The sequence below is a fragment of the Chinchilla lanigera genome, unplaced genomic scaffold (assembly GCF_000276665.1).
Source record: "Chinchilla lanigera isolate Chin_1 unplaced genomic scaffold, ChiLan1.0 scaffold00009, whole genome shotgun sequence".
NCBI classification, from domain to species: domain Eukaryota; kingdom Metazoa; phylum Chordata; class Mammalia; order Rodentia; family Chinchillidae; genus Chinchilla; species Chinchilla lanigera.
The window spans coordinates 15,685,931-15,702,685 of NW_004955410.1; the positions used below are offsets into that span (position 1 = coordinate 15,685,931).

A 16,755-nucleotide genomic window follows, 5' to 3' on the forward strand; every position below is an offset into this window, starting at 1 on the left:
TCATTGCCTCTGTTTCTTTCCTTAACTTATGTTCCAGTAGGTAGTTGAAGCGGGGAGGGTAGGCAAAAAGACCTCTATAAAGTTAAGGAAGACACAATCCTAACACAATGCGTGAGATAACAAAAGTTTCTTTGATTAAATGCTGTAATTAGCAACTCCAAAGGGAAGCTCTGGGCGTTCTTTAGTCATCTGGGGACATTTCCCATGCAGGCAGAGCTTCGAAAGGGGCTCCAGAGAGACAAAATCTGGGAAGAGGACTGATGAAGTGACAGTATGTCACTCACCCGCCTAGAGCTACAGCACTCAGAGTTTTGTAGAAGTCAAGAGTTTACTTCCACCAGCAACCACTCCACACATGTAATCGATGAAGCCGAGATGGAAAGGGGAAGGCTGCAACCCAATGCACCCTCACCCCATCAGTCATATCAGTACCACTAATTAAACGTGCTCAGGGCTGGGGATATAGCTCAGATACACAAGCACCTGCCTGGCAAGCACAAGGTCTTGAGTTCGATTCCCAGTACCAAAAAAAAAATGTGCTCAGGTTTAGCCAATGATTTGAAATCCACTTCTCTTCTGTTTCATTTTAACTAACAAATTTAAGACTACAATCATCAGCAGACTCTGTGCCTTCCTTAAGGATAGGAATTACGCTAGTAATCATAAACTGCAAGCATATGCATAATCATAAACTCCAAGCAGCCTTCAGATGAAAGTGAACTCGGCTTAGTGTTACAACAGAGAAAAACCACAGAGAATTATTTCAAAGAGATAGCAATAACTACTGAACCCTTGCAAGTTACTTTTTTTCAGAGTTTCTGACTAAAAAAATTTCTGCAACTTCTGGTTTGGCTCAGTCCACTTCTAGAAATAATAAAATTTAATGTTGCATTATTTAATGTCCAAGAGATATGAAGATACTCATATTCCAAGTCAGGCCCACGGAGAAAAATACATGAAATTTGATTTTTAAAGTATATGCATTGGCAGACTTGACAAAAGTTTTTAAATGATAATATGTAGTTTAAATTTTGAGAGGAGTTTTTCTACTCAGTTTAAATCTTTACTAGCATTATTTATTTGTATTTAGGGTTCTTCATTGACTTGAGAAAGCAACTATATAAACTGAACAAATTTTGGAAAACATATAAAAGTATAAAGAAAAATTCTACCCTGACATCATCACTTTAAATATCTTCAGATATATTTCTAAACTTTATAGTTAGATATATGATTGTGGAGCAAAATTAATATCATATTAACATGATTTTTAAAAACTTTACTTTTATCATTTAAAAGAATAATAGAAAATTACAAGATTGAACACCAAACCTGAAAAGATTGGTGGTAGTTAAATTTGTGGGCTCTTGCCCCCGAAGAAAATATATCTAACATGATTTTAATTTTTGAAAGTTTTCTCAATTCTTTGATGAAGTCTTTTATTTTAGGGGATTCAATTTTTTAATTCTTTATATATTCTAGATATTAATCCTCTGCCCAAAGAGTAGCTGGCAATAATCTTTTCCCATTCCATAGGTCTCATTATCTTGTTTCCTTTGCTGTTTTGTTGATGTCAGTGCAACTGGGGTCGTGTTCAGAAAATCCTTGCCTACGCCTATGTCTTCAAGAGCTGTGCCTATTTTATCTTCCAGTAGGTTCAGTTTTTCTGTTTTTATATATAGATCTTTGATCCATTTTGATTTTCATAACTCTTTAGGCAACACTACATAACCACATCTAAAAGAAAAACAGCTACTGGGGGTTTTGCTGTGGTGTCAGTGCTGCCTGATGGATTTCTGCAACGCAGACTGGGCACAAGTAGATGACCTATGACACCACCCTCAGCCCTACCTGTGTCTGAGGACGATCACAGGGAACACACACCCTTTAAACAGTTCCAACGCAAATGAACTTTCCTTCATGGATCAGAATCCTGAATACTCAGTGCAGGGGCTTAAGCTCCTTCAAAGCTCTGCTTCTGGGCCAGGGATATAGCTCAGCGGCACAGGGCCTGCCTGGCAAGTGCAAGATAGTGAGTTCAATTTCCGGTACAAAAAAAAACAAACAAACAACTGCTCTGCTTCTAAGGAAAGTTCTGCCCCTGATGACTGATGTTTGGTAAGGCAGTAGATGGGTCTCTGTCATGGAACTAATACCAGATGGACTAACTGCTCACAGGGAGAAGCGAACTCTGACACCGAAGCGCGTGGTCTCTCTAATCAGCTACTGACAATCTTGGTCTCATTCATAGTCATTGAGAGAAGTCACCCAGTGCTTGCCCTGAGAACAAGCATGCACCAAAGAAGCATATTCTAGCCCACAGTGACAGTGCCAATGTGTGACATGTGATAAAGGAATTATTCACTCTTCTATTAGCCCAGTTTTAATTATCTCAGCCTGACTCTTCTGAGTCATGACTTCATGTCAGGGCTTCTATACCACTTACATCTTCCAGAAAACAGTGGCTGAAGACACTGCTGCTGTATTACCTATCTGTTATAAAGAAACCTCAGACACAAAGGGGATAAACAGACCAACTAGGTGTCTGGTGCCACACCATTCTTCTGTCTGCCTTGCTGGTTACCTGCTGCACGATATTTGTTTTCTTTGCATTTTTAACATTGTTAGATCACTTTGTGGAAAACATGGACCGTAAGTGCCAAAAATGGAGGAATTCGGCTGTTTTGTTGGCCGTTATATTCCCAGGATCAAGAACAGTATCTGGCTATAATTTGTGTCAGATAAATGTGTTGAATAACTAACAAGAAAATGATTGGTTAGGGAGACACATACATATACATAAGAACAGAAGGGACTAGATGTACTGTTCATCACCACTTATTATTTATTAGCACTTATCTGAAACTAAAGAAGAATTTTATTTATAATCACATTATTCATTCAATAAATCTTTGCTGCACACCTACTGCATGGCAGAATCCATCTGACACAGCCGGTGGTCTGGAGTGGCTCAAAAGTCTACATGGATTAACTGGGCATTGTGCAGCATGAATGCAATCCCAGGGGGAAGGGAGGCTGACTCAGCAGTACTGCAAGTTTAAGCCTGCTGTAGTTTAGATCTACAACACTCGCCAAATGTCTATGGTTTCAGAGGTGATGCTTTGGGAAAGTGATTGAACCATGGAGGCACTATACTCACCAGTGGATTAATCCACTGCTGAGTTTATGGCTGGATGTGCTGTTAGCAAGTGGATTCCAGAACGGCTGGAGATCACTGGATGCGTGGCTTGGAAGGATTTTTCTCTGTCCCAGTCTCCACCCTTCTCTGCTTCCTGGCTCCCATGAGGTGCGCAGCTTTCTTTCTCCATGCTTTCTGCCATGATGTTATGTTCCTGCCTTGGAATCAGCTAACCATGGACTGAGTCCCCCACACCATAAGCTAAATTAAAACTCTTCTTTTTTAAATTGTGGGTTTCAGATACTGTGTCTCAGCATGGGGAAGCTGACTAATACAGAACCCAACCTGAGCAACTTTAGTGACTTAAAAAAAATTAGTGACTTAAAAAAAAATCTCAAACAAATTTTTTTTAAAAAATTTACTGAGCTATAGTGTTTAAGGCTCTGGGTTTAATTTCCAGCACCAGGATTTAGAAAAAGAACTCACTGGGCTAACCTGAGGGATCATCAGATGAATGTGGGGCAGTGTGCTGAGTACAATGGTAAGGAATACATGCAGAAGCTTAGGGAGATTAAGAGAGAACACTGCTGTGAATGTGGGGAGTACAAGTCCTAAAGGAGGCTGGGGTCAAGGTAAGGATCAGGGGAAGAGCAGGAAACAGTGAGCAGGAGCAGCACTGGAAGGCATCACCCTCCAGGAGTCCAAGGCCAGGGCAGAGCAGACAGAACCAGAAGAGAATGTGAGGAAGGCAGGCTGGATGTGTGCAGCAAACAGAGATAAAGAATGGCACAAGAAGCCTGGGATTGATTCTTGCACCAAAAAAGAGCCTCAGAAGAGCTCTTGAACTGTGAAGTGACCCGGCCAGACTGGTCACCTGATGTCTGGGCAGAACTTGGACCAGAGGGAGCTAAGACCCAGGTGAGCCCACCCCTGAGCACAGGTGAGAGCTCCTTAAAGCCTGGACTATCACAGGTCGAAGAAATGGAGAGATGCAAAGGAGAAATACTGCCTGTGTTTTAAAAATATATTTTTATTTTATCAGTTCTGATAAAATACCTTCATTATTGCCAGCATTCTCAGATGATTTCTACGAGGATCTCACTTTCTGAATTTTCTGGGTGATGCCTACAACAGCACACTTTGTTCCAAATATTTTTATGACAATTCTTGACTTAAAAGGAAAGCTGCAAGTTGTCATGACAAAGTGCATACCAAAAACAAACAAAAAAACGTAAGTATTGCCTATACTTATAGTGATTTATAAGGTTTATTTAATCCTATCACAGCAATGGAAGGACTTAAGATCAATACCCAGATTTACCCAAATACCCTGCCCAAACTTAAAATGAAAAACTCTGCTCATGGTGGCACACACCTGTAATCTGAGCACTCCAAGAGGATGAGGAAGGTGCCTTGCAAATTTGAGCTCAACCTGGGCAACTTGGCAACATAACATCCCTTTATCAAAAAAATTTAATAAAGGTGTGGGTGGGCTAGGGATACAGGTCACTGCAGAGGCTCTGGGATCATTCCCCAGAAACACACACACACACACACACACGCACACACGCACACACGCACGCACGCATGCACGCACCACAAAGAATCTTTAAAATATGTTTAGAATACAACAGAGTACATACATACAAACAATACCATCAAAAAGATATCCCTGCCTGCAGCCTTATGGAAGAGTATTCTTTTCAGACTTTTTGTTTCATTGCCCAAAGCGTCGGTGAACGTGTGAGTTGGTCATTGTGCCTGTTTCCCACAGCCCTGGACCGACGCGTGACTGAAGCTACCTTATGCACGATGAGCTCGTGAGTGCCGTCTGGAAGAGTCCGACCATCTTCCTGCATCAGGGGCACAAAAGAGAAACCGAACAACTTCTTCTCCCCTTTCTCCTTTGCTGTAAAGAAAGGAAGGGATAAAAGATCACTTGCTCACGTAAGCCCAAGCTTAGACATCTGAGGTAGAGAGGTGCAAACATCAAGAAATATCTTCCCCCGACTCCCGCTCCTTCGCACAATGTCCAGCACTGTCCTGATAGGACATCCACTTAGGTGGCTACCCTGGAACCCCCCAGTCCTGTCCGCCCCATCTCAAATTACATTCCTTGCCTGATTTTGTCTATGGCATTCATTAAGGCATTCATTACCTGCTGTTTTTAAAAAATTGTGGAGTACCTGTTTTTCTTCATATCTCACTCCCCATGTCACGGACTATTGATGGCAGGATTCTTACCCCCTTGATTTTCTCCAAGGGTGTGAGGAACACAGCAAGTTCTCAATAAATGTATGTTTAATAAAGAATGAATGAATGTGTGAATGTGAAGTATATATTTGCTTTGCTTATCAAGCACAGAAAGGGAATTTCTAAACTCTGCCTCTGTCCATGCCAGAACTTCTTTCCCTATATTCAGAAACGTAAAGTCAGGGGGCCACATCAAAGCTACTTGCTTGGAATAAGTCAGACCTGCTATAAGATAATTATGAATTGCCAGTGACAGATTAATGCAAGATTACTATAGCAGTACTCTCCAAGGTGGAAATGAGGCAATGAGGTTTTCAGACACCTAATTAAGAAGTACAATGGTTAGAAATATAGAGGCCCCTTAGCTATTGTTTGGACACAAGGAAATGGCGATTCCAGATGTAAGGTAACCTGCTCTAGAACTTCTGAGTACCACTGCAGTTCTTCCACCAAGCTTCTTTTCTCTAGAAATAGAGAAAGCATAACATCACCATGTTTGTTCAACTTGGCAGTCCTCTGGCACTTGGATGTGTTGGGAGGATCTCTCCAGGGCTGGACGGTTATGCTCTCCCACACAAGCGTGGCAGTGGAGCTGGCCTTGGGGTGCAGTGAGACCTGACTAGAGGAGTCAGATACGGTGATCCTGAAGATCAGACAACACAGTTGGCAACACGTCCTCCTGATGATTGCTTCTGGCATCTAACCAGGAAATGGAGCCTCATGCAGAGAATAGTGATTTGAGCTTGCCGGACTTGGTCCCTGAAGGACAGACCTGAAGGTGTGATGTCTTTTAAATGTGTCCTTTAAAAAAAAAAAAAAAAAAGGCTTTCTTCTAAAAGCACTAATTTCAACTCCAGAGAAAAACTGGGGGGAAAAAACTGATGTTTCTTAAAGGTAAGCAAAAATTATAGCGAAGACCTCTGGGAAGAAATTTCTACAGCAATAATAGTGCCAGAACATATGATTTAGAAGACTTATTTAGAAATAATTTCTGAATTTTATTTGACTCTTTCTGGTGTGGTTTGTGGCATTCAGTTTAGGGAAAAAAAATAAAGATTCTGTAACAAATAAAATTAGCAAAGATAGGATTCTTTTTTTGGAGGGGAAGCTTTTTTGAGACAGGGTTTTGCTATGTAGTTCAGGCTGGCCTTGAACTCACAACAATCCTCCTGCCTTAGCCTCTGGAGTGTTGGGATTACAGAGGTGCGCCACTAGGCCCAGCCTGTAAAGATAAGATTCTGCTATAAAATTATGGTTTTGATACATGTCTAGCATCTGCTTCGGTTAAGTTTTGCGAAGGATGTCAGGTCTGTGCCCACTTTCCTTTTTTGCATGTGCATGTCCAGTTGTCCAAGTGCCATTTACTGATAAAACTACCTTCCTCTATTAACCTGCCCTTGCTTCTGCATCAAAGATCACGGGACTACACTTACAGGGATGTATTTCTGAGCTCTCTTTTCTGTTGCACTGATCTATCTGTCTGTTCCTTCACAAAATCTTACTATCTGAATCACCTGCAGCTGTACTGTAAGTCTTGAACTCAGGTGTTATCATTCTTGCAACTTTGTTTTTCTTTCATATTGTATTTGCTATCTTAAGTCTTTTGCTTTTCATTGTAACCTTTAGGATTAGATTTTGACTGCAATCGCATCGAGTCTGTAGACTCAGAAGGAACTGACATCTTCACAATATTCTTTCTATCCGTGAACAAGACTTACGTAGTCTTCGTAGTAAAGATTTGTCTATATTCACTTTCTCCTTCCTTTCCTCCACCTCACTCCTAAGCTCACAAATTCATCAAAACTACTTATCAGGTTTAATGACTTCTATGATGTCAAATCAAATTATAGTTTCTCTGTCCTCATTTATTTATCACTGACACCCAACATATCTGATCAATTCTTTCTTGAAAAACTGCCTTCAGGTAGCCTCTTGGATTCTCTTCTTCCTTGATTGTCCTTCAACCTCCTGGCTAATGCTTCTTAATGTCACTTAATGCTTCTTCTCACTCTCCTCTAGATGTGGTGGGTGCTGCACAGAATCATCCTTGGACCTCGCTGTGCTATCTCAACTTACAATTTTAAAAAACATGAGAAGCAATGGCGTGCTATAGCTGGACCACAAAAGCTGTACTGGGTCACAAAAGCTGAGACTGTGGATCTTTCTCCAACTGCACATTCAGTGAAGTCATGGAAGTGCTTAAACTTGGTCATGATTGGAGCATATACACATTGGGAGTCAGCAATTGCTACAGACCAGAAGTAACCCTGCCCTTGCCCCTGAGGACAAGAGTCATTAGGTATTCATAGCAGACAAATGAGCTATATGTTCTCATTTACCAGTTTAGGTTTCCAACCTGGATCTCATTCAATTGCCCATCTAACAAACTGAAGGCCTAACAGACGTAACATGTCTAAAATACAATGTTTGATTTTTGTTCCCTAAACACATTCCTCCTGCTGCTGCACCACCACTTTACAACACACGAATACTTCATTCTCAGGCCAGTCTCCTGGGGTCATCCTCAACGCTTCTCCTTCTTTCACATCTAACCTGTCAATAATCTATAAAACACATTTAAACCATTTCCGTCTTAAGACAGCCCGCTTTCATCTCTCAGTGGAAGAACTACAAAAGCCTCTCACCTGGTCTTCTTATCCCAACCAGCCCATCTACAATCCATACAGCAGCCAGATGCTTCACCTCAGATCCCCTGGGCTCCCCTTGTTACTCCAAATAAAGCCCACAGGCCTCACCGTGACGCACATAACAGTGTGAGATCTGACTCCTCCGCTCCCTCTCTGTTCTCTTGCTGTTCCTTGAAAATGGCGGACATGTTTCAACCGCAAGCCTATAGTATTCACTGTTCTCTCTGCCTGGATTATTCTTTCCCAGATACTGCAGTGCTCAGGTCTTCACTGCTCTCACTTTGCTGCTGACACGCGTACTTCTCAGAGATGTCCTTTCCGCCTACCCCCTGTCAGACGGCAACATAAGAAGCACCATCACTTCCTAGCCTCTGAACTCAATTTAATCTCCACTGGACTCACCCTCCACCTTCCTGCTAGACAATAGTCCCCTACCCTGTCCATGGGGGATGTGTGTCCAGACCCCCAGCGAGTGTCTGCACCGCAGGTATGCAGCCTGTATATTTTATGGTGTTTGATATGTATGTACCAATGGTAAAGCTTAATTTGTGAATTCGGCAGAGGGAAAGATTAATAACAATAACATGCACATCTAGAGTCTCAGCTGATTTTTTTTCTGCAAGTCAAGAACTTGTACCTTTTCTCTTAAAAGAGGCAGTGTAAGTCTTCTTTTGGGGGTACCACTGCTCTCACATTTTGAGGCCATTAGTAAGTAAAATAAGTTACTTGAACACGAGTACTGTGACGTGACAACGGCTACCAAGCGATGGATGGGTGGGGACCCCAGGCGGCACGGGCATGCTGGACAAGTTCTGGCGGGACAGAGAGGGCTGGCGTGGGCCTCTTCTACTACCTGCAGTGGTGTGCAATTGAGAACTTCTGAACTGTTCCCTTCTAGAATTTCCCGGTTAGTATTTTGAATTGCGGTTGACTATTGCTAACTGAAGACACAGAAAGCAACACGATGGGCCGGGGGAGACGCAGACAAGGGGAATGACGTATTTACTGGCTCATTTTTCTGTCTTCCCTCCAGGAATGAAAGCTCTGGGAGAGATGCGACCTTGTGTTTGCGGATGCATCTCCAGCACCCAAGAAAGTGGCTGGCACACGGTGAGTAATCAGTAATAAATAAACTTCACGAATAAATAACATTTTTGAACAAATACATGTGCATACTGAAGTATTTGGAAGCCCATGTGATAAAATTATTTTGTTGGTATTTGGAGTTTGTGGGACTTATGGGGATTTTTTTCCTACTTTATGCTTTGCAATTTCTTTTGAATTTTAACAATGAACATTCAAAAGAAAGAAAGAAACTGAATGTGTGAACACTGTTTGAAGTAGCAGGACGAGAGAGCAGAGATTTAACCGAATTTCCTGAACACAGCCCTTGTTCTGCTTTCTAAGTATGAATAATAATAATCTTTGCCCACTGTTCTTTCTCCTTTTCCCTGCGGTTTCACCTTTACTTTCCTTTACCTTTGTCTTCCTTTAAATCTCAAAGTTCACATTAGGTCCAAATGAGAATTCATAGCAAAGACTGGTAGAAGGAACGGAACTGCACCAAAGTCCTTTATGCTTCCCCAGTTCAGCCTTTCCCATGCAATTCTGGGGGTCTGGATAAAAAGCAAGACCCTGCTGGCCATCCTCCTGCACCCTGAGACAGCCACGGAAGTATCATTTATGGAGTTCTGTGGGGCAGTTGTGAAGGACACCACAGTCCTGGCCGTGGCCAAAGTCCTCTGCCCGAAGCTTGGGGAACGGTATCACTCAGATGAAGTCACCATGGATCTGGCCGTGCCCCCGTGCCTTCCAAACTGGAGAGGAGCCTGCTGCTCGCAGTTATGTGATTTTCCTGTATTTTTGGCTTTATACACTGCTCCCAATCCAAGATTCACCAGAACCTTCTTTGGTCACAATAGACACTGTAGAGTCTAGGACACACCGTGGGGACAAAGGCGGTACCAGGAGATCTCAGACTGGGATGGGTGGGGCTTGACAGGGAAGGAAGGTGTTCAAGAGAATTAAAATAGTGGGGCATTGATAAATGACCACTTTATAAACAGTAACACAAACCGAACAAATCCCCTAAATTTTCTGTTTTGAGTGGTTTAAAGCTGTAAAGTCAGGTAATTACTTCATGTTATCTCTAAGGCCTTTTCCAGAGGATACTGTTTGACACTCATTTCAATATTATGTAAGATTGTACAGTGATGCAGATATATGCAAATCAGACATAAAACTTAGCCTACCCAAGGCTTTCCCAGTGACTTTGCTTGCCTGGGAAATTCTGAGTATGTTTCCTCACGCTGAGGGCTGGCTGGGCTCCGGGTGATACCAGACTTGTGGTCAAGCTGCCCAGCACCACCAGAATTGGTCCAGGTTTTTAGCTCTGTGCCTTATCTCTGTGTCTAGACTCTAAGTGATGGGCTGATTTTTCATGACAGCAATCAACTTAAGGAGCATCTGGCCCCTTCTTATAGAAGTCTTCCCCACCTTCTTTCTTGTTTCCAAAATGGTTTTAACTTTTAGAAAAGTGAACCCACTTCCTTCCTAGAATTCCCACTCACCGTCATCCTCCCTCCCAGTCTCTCATTTTCACCCTTTCTGCAGACTACCCCACATCCTCAGCACAGCTCAGCAAGCAGCTGCCCCACCCCAAAGCCACAGAGCCAATCCCCCAAACACTTACTGGAACAATGGCGAAATTCAAAGCGGATATGTGCGCCCCGGAACTTGTCCACGGGAATAGGAAGTTTCAGCAGTTCAGACCACCGGGGACTATTGTTGTGGTAAAGCACGAAGGAGTGGTACTCACTAGCTGGTGGCTCGCCAGAGCCAAAAGAGATGAAGTCCTAACACAGAAAACGCGTAGGTTAAAGACAACCCCATTCAAAACGCTGTTCTGAAAGTACAGAGTAACTATTGGTGTATCTGTCTGTGCCCCAAACAGCACCTCATGTGCCCTTTGTCACACCAGGTCCACACTTGCTCCTGCAGAGTGGGGCATTTTGGTTAATTCCAATGCTGGATTCCCAGGCCTTCTCTGCCAAGTGGGGGTGCGCAGTGGTGACCTGTGAGAGGTGGACGATCGTCTGCCCTACTGGGAGTTCAACTACGCAGCAAAGTCCCAACCTGCTGAAGCCAAAAGCCTGCTCTGAGCCTCAGTGAGTACCTCACTAAGCCCCGGGAAGACTCTGTGATACAGCAGGCTCATGTGTTCCTCCACCAAGAAAGAGTGCATGGAAAACACTTTTCCATAAGGATCCCTCTATCATCACCCCAACTGGGAAGCAGGACCCCAGGCTTCAAGCCCTATTGTGGTGAAAAATAATCCACTATGTACCCCAAGTTGGCCTTGAACTGCTGGCAATCCTCCTGTCTCAGCCTCCTGAGTACTGGAGTTATAGGCGTGCACCACCACACCCAGCTAAGATGATTCATAGATTTAAAATGACCTTCTTCTTTCTTAAAAACCAACTGCCAAAAAAGGTTCATTTGTAAAACTATGGTAGATGAAAGGAAAAAACTTAAATGACATAAAAATACTGCATTTAAGCAATAACTGTTCTCAGTAAATTGTTGACACAACTCAAGGAAATGTAAAAAGCATTTTTGCTTTGCTATTTTACTGTCTAAGAATCTTTGTAATGAATTTTTTTTTTTTTTAGAAAGAAAAACTACTTGGGAAAGAAGCAAATGTTGCAAAAAAGAAATTAATCGATCATATTAAAGATGAAGCCCCGCCATTACGTAGACTGATTTTACCCAAAAGGCCTCCATATTAACATACCTTCAAGGTCTGGCCACTGCTGTCGACAATGAACATGGTAACTTCCACATTCCGGGCCACGCTCTTCCCTCCTTTCTCAAATTCTCCCCTTTCTATGGTGATGTATAAGTCATTCCTCATTTCGCCTATTAGGAAAAGAAAATTGAAATGGGACATTATAAATAAGAAAATGTAATAAATCATCAAGAAAAACCCCGCTTATAAAGTACAAATACGTTTATAGTTCTACAAAAGGGTGACCATCCTCACTGCCAGTGTGCCCGAAGAATAAAGCCAGCTTCTGCTAGTCTGACTCTGAAACACTGCAAATGCGCATTTAGGAGGTGAACATGCGGGCCGAATAGAATGGTGGTGTTACGTCTCACCAGTTTTCAGTATTTCCCGCACTTCATTTATGAAGTGTGATTAAAAAATGACAGGCTCGCAGAGGTGGCAAACATAAACCAGTATTACTCCTTTATGGTCGTAGCACTTTAGAGCAGAAGAAATACCTAAATGGAATAAAATGATAGGACTGCAAAGAGTTCAACTGCAATTTAAATCTTTTCCAAAATTCACAGACAAAGTGATCTCACTGCTGGAGGAATCCAGATTAGTGCTTTATGAACACAGATGTAGAATAATTCAGCCATACAGACAAAGTCAACTTAATATTTCATACCATCAAACTATAAAACAAATGAGAAAGGCTCTATATTCACAGTGACATTTTCTAGGCACACATAAAGCATCTATATTTTTTCTGTTGGTGATTTATACAACTTGAATGGCTTTTAATCTTACCCCTCTTTAATACTGCCAAGGAGGGGGAAAAATTGGTGCCAACTGGCAGACTTGGGCTAACAGCATGCTTTTACCTCTCCTAAGAATTAAGTGGCAAATGGACAGAACAGAGAAAAATAAGCAAGCAGCTACTGTACCTGAAAGTTTCTGAAGGTAAATGTTGGTGAGATGGCCTGGCTGAGTTCACTTTGACTTAACATGGTTCTCAGACATTTAAAAAATCAGAAGTAACTATCTTTCTATTCTGATTTTATAAAACCTCCCATAAAGAAGCAAATCACCAGAACAAAAAGTGACCCTATATGTGTACCCACAAGTAAGAGATTTATAAATTTCCTGGTTAAAGTGTGCTCAAGAAAGGTCCCAGCTCTCCATTACTGAGGGGACATAGCAGGGTGCTTAACCCCCTTCTTTACAAAGCCAACTCTTTGCAATGGCATCCTCTCAAAATGATCCGGGCTGACTAGAAAATAGATGGACATAAAACATGAATTGAGTAAACTCTGAAAAGGATTAAATCTTAACCAACTTCATCCAGAGTGTATAAAACATGTATTAGTGGGAATAATTGAGACAGAAGTCTCTGGCTTAAGAATTTCAGTGTTTTCCTAAGTTCATAAAAATCAACTTAGAAAAGCAATGAACTTAGAAACCTAAGAGAAAGGCAACCTATTTAAACACATTTAAGGTTATATTTATGTGCCTTGAAAGTTTCTTGCCTTAATTCTTTATAAACTTTTAAAATTTTTAGTGATTAGCCCCAGAAATATTCTAAATTTTCTAGATTCTTTTAAATAAATAGCTCATTTCATTTTATTACTATATGGATGCCCCTCAGTCTCCATGGGAGGTTACTTCTAGGACTCCTTGTGGACACCAAAATCCATGGATACTTAAGTCCCTTATATAAAATGGCACAGCATTTCCACATAACCTACACACATCTTCCTATGTATTTTAAACAACCCCTGTATTACTTGAAATGTCTGATACAGTGCAAATGTTATGTAAACAGTTGTATTGTTTACTGAATAACAGCAAGAGTACATGTTCAAAGCAGGCATTATATAGATATCTATCTATATAAATACACCCAGAAACACACACTTAATTATCTAATTAAAAATGTCCATTTTATGGTGAACAGCAAAGTCATACATTTTGTCCTCTGCATTCAGCAACTTTGACAATCAGAAGTGCCTAGTCCACTAACAGTCTGCACACAGGCTAATCCAACTACAAATTTGGGAGGAGACCTGACAATGGTTTTCCTACAGGCAGACTTGACAGGTAAAAAATGATTCAAATCAAGGTACTTTACAGCAAAGACGTTAGCAAAGTTCTTTTGCTTCTTGGAGAAGGGGACACATCTTACAAATGGACTCTATACCGTACACTGATCAATGACAAGTTTAGCTATAGGAGTTTTTACCTTAGGAACTTCTCACAATGAGTCACCATATAGGGGTCAGCTATTGTGCAAGATGAGGTTGGAATGCTCCACGAATGGGAGGTTTGCAGCCTCACCCTCTGGAGGCCGCTGCCATTCTGACTTCAGCAAAGGCAAGGGGAATGAGGGAGGTTCGCAAGGTAACCCGCTTCCCCGTGTCCATAGCCCAGGCCCGAAGGAGGGAGAGTAGGGGCAAGGACTGCCAGTGTCACAACACTCTTTTCCATGTATTACTTAGCAACTATTCCTTGAGCACTTCCTCCTAAATATCACTCTAGTTTAGAAGATTTAGCTAATGAACAAAGTGAAAATTACTGATTCTTATAGAGGTAGGTCATTAATAAACAAAATATATAGCACAGTGAATGATGACTAATACTGTGGATAAAAGTAAGACAAAGAAGAGGGATAGGGAATAACTGAATGAGGAGAGAGGCATCATAATCTTTAGCCGGTACATGGGAGGAGCTTCATCATCAGGACCTGAGCAAGCTGCGGCGTGTTTTGACAAAGGAGTGAAGACACAGAGCACACTAGATTCTCAGCGCCATCCACAGTACCTATTTAGTGTATAACTTAGCTGCACTCTTCTCTCTCTTATGGAAGAGATTCTGCATTTAAATAGGGCTGAAAGCTGCACGGTCACAGAACAATTAGAAGAAAATGATCTAGTTTCCAATCTCTCTGCTACTGCTACTGCTACTGTGAGACTTTAGCTAGACAGGACAACAGAAACCTGTGGAACTCAAATTTTTTGTTATTAAAATGGAAAAGCGATAAAGATAGAAGACAGGAAAGGAGAGGTAGTGCAAAGGACAGAATGAGTTTGTCATGTTATGCCACTCCTAGATTCGCAGGTCTTCTGAAATAAAGCACATTCATACGTCTTATCTAGAAGCTTTAAGAGTCTCTTCCTCAAGCCTCACCATTCCTGTAGCCCTCTTTGTCTTTCACAAATGGATTAGACTAAAGCAAGGTTGCTTTGCATAGAGAACACATGACAAGAAGAACCTATCTCTGGATGACATTCTGCATATGCCTCTCCCCAGGAATACTCAGCTTGCTATGTTCCAATTCTGCAAGGTGCCACATTTTGCCAAAATATGCAGAAGGAGAGAGCTGAAACAAGTGCTAATTAAAATCAACACATTTGATGGGCTCTGGAAAAAACTAATAAGCCCAAATGGTATTAGGAAAGCATCTTGGGTAATTAAGAGAGAAGCCATAAAGTGAATATCAAATGGAGTCACAGCACCAGTGTGAAAAGCTATTTTCTTGGCAATGTTTATTAATACCTCACACCTCTCAAACTCACTACTCTGTGAGTCTGATGTGTCTGACACTCTTCTCTCTTTAGCAGGCTCACTGGCTAAGAAGGCTGTACACATGCGAAGGCTCCTCGAACTATTGTAGAAAACACAGAGTGAAGGTCATCTCCGTGAGAACAAAGTCAAAGGACTTTAGTGACTACAGTAAATGGGGCGATTAATGGTTTGACCTAAGCAAGCAAGAGGTTCCACCAAGAGATGAAGGTCTTGATCCCTCATTCTGTCCTCTGCATGCTTTGGATGAAGGCACCGACTATGTAATTACTGCATCATGTAAACCACTGTACACAGCCACAAGGGCTACCCAGATTCTGACCTGAGCACTGGTTATGGTTTATCAAAGTGGAAAAAAAAGTCCTGTCCTTCAATTGAAATGCAAAAGAAACAGTGTAAATGTTTTAGAATTTTTCTGTGAATTTAAAAGTTTATTGATGATGATGATGATTAGGATGCTAATAACTGCAAAGATGACTACAGTATTACAGGCTGAACATCCTTAGTGGGAAAATCCATTTCTCAGTGCTGATGTAATGCTCAAAACATTTCAGATTTCGGACATTTCGAAGTCTGGATTGTTAGATTAGGGATGCTCCATTGGTGAAGTCTGCAGAGTTTTGAAATTTTAAAAAGAACTGAAATCAGAAACATTCCTATTCCCAAGGATTTCGGACAAGCGCTACTCAACTGGATGTAGCCCTAGTACCAAGAGCACCAGCAATGCACTGAGTATCTGCCACATTTTTTTACACAGCACTGTAAGTAGAGCCTCTTTAAATCTTTATGTCCACTTTATAAGAAGGCACTATCATATGTCTTTTACAGACAGGGAAACTACAGACTAAGAAATGTGTACAAGGTATTATTAGTAACTCCGCTTTACCTATGAAAAAATATATTTCAACAGAGTGTGAATACCCCCAATAAGCTAATGCAAATCCGCCTTTGTCACCACAAGCGACTCGAGCAAGGAAGGTGTTAGCCTTCTGTTATTGTGCATTGGTCAGACCAGTCTTGAAATACTGACTTCTGTTCTAGGGATGATCTTTATAGGGTGCAGACAGGGTGATGTGATGGTGTGCTCTGGGTCATTACAATATTCAAATATGACCCAGAAAACTACCACCAGGGACCCTGAGGAAGAAATCCATGTGCTGGACACAGGGCTGGGCTGGATGGTCCTTCACGTATGTGGCAGACCGAGTATGATATCTTCTCCCCAAAGACGACCAAGTCCTAACCCTTGGAACCTATGGATCTGTGACCTCACACGGCAAAAGGGACTTTGAAGATATGATTAAATTAAGGACCTTAAGACAGAGAGGTCTCCTTGGATCACTGGGGTGAGTTCGATACAATCACAA

At 41.7% G+C, this 16,755-nt stretch overlaps 1 protein-coding gene across 1 annotated transcript in view; it reads right to left on the bottom strand.

Moving 5' to 3' along the window:
• Dock4 (dedicator of cytokinesis 4) overlaps window positions 1-16,755 on the bottom strand; it is a gene marked incomplete in the record, with an annotated part of 287,342 nt that overhangs the window by 137,890 nt on the left and 132,697 nt on the right. Inside the window, 3 exon segments of the mRNA XM_013510564.1 lie at window positions 4,942-5,048; window positions 10,733-10,895; window positions 11,834-11,958. Of these exon segments, the coding sequence (XP_013366018.1) occupies window positions 4,942-5,048; window positions 10,733-10,895; window positions 11,834-11,958 (395 nt within the window).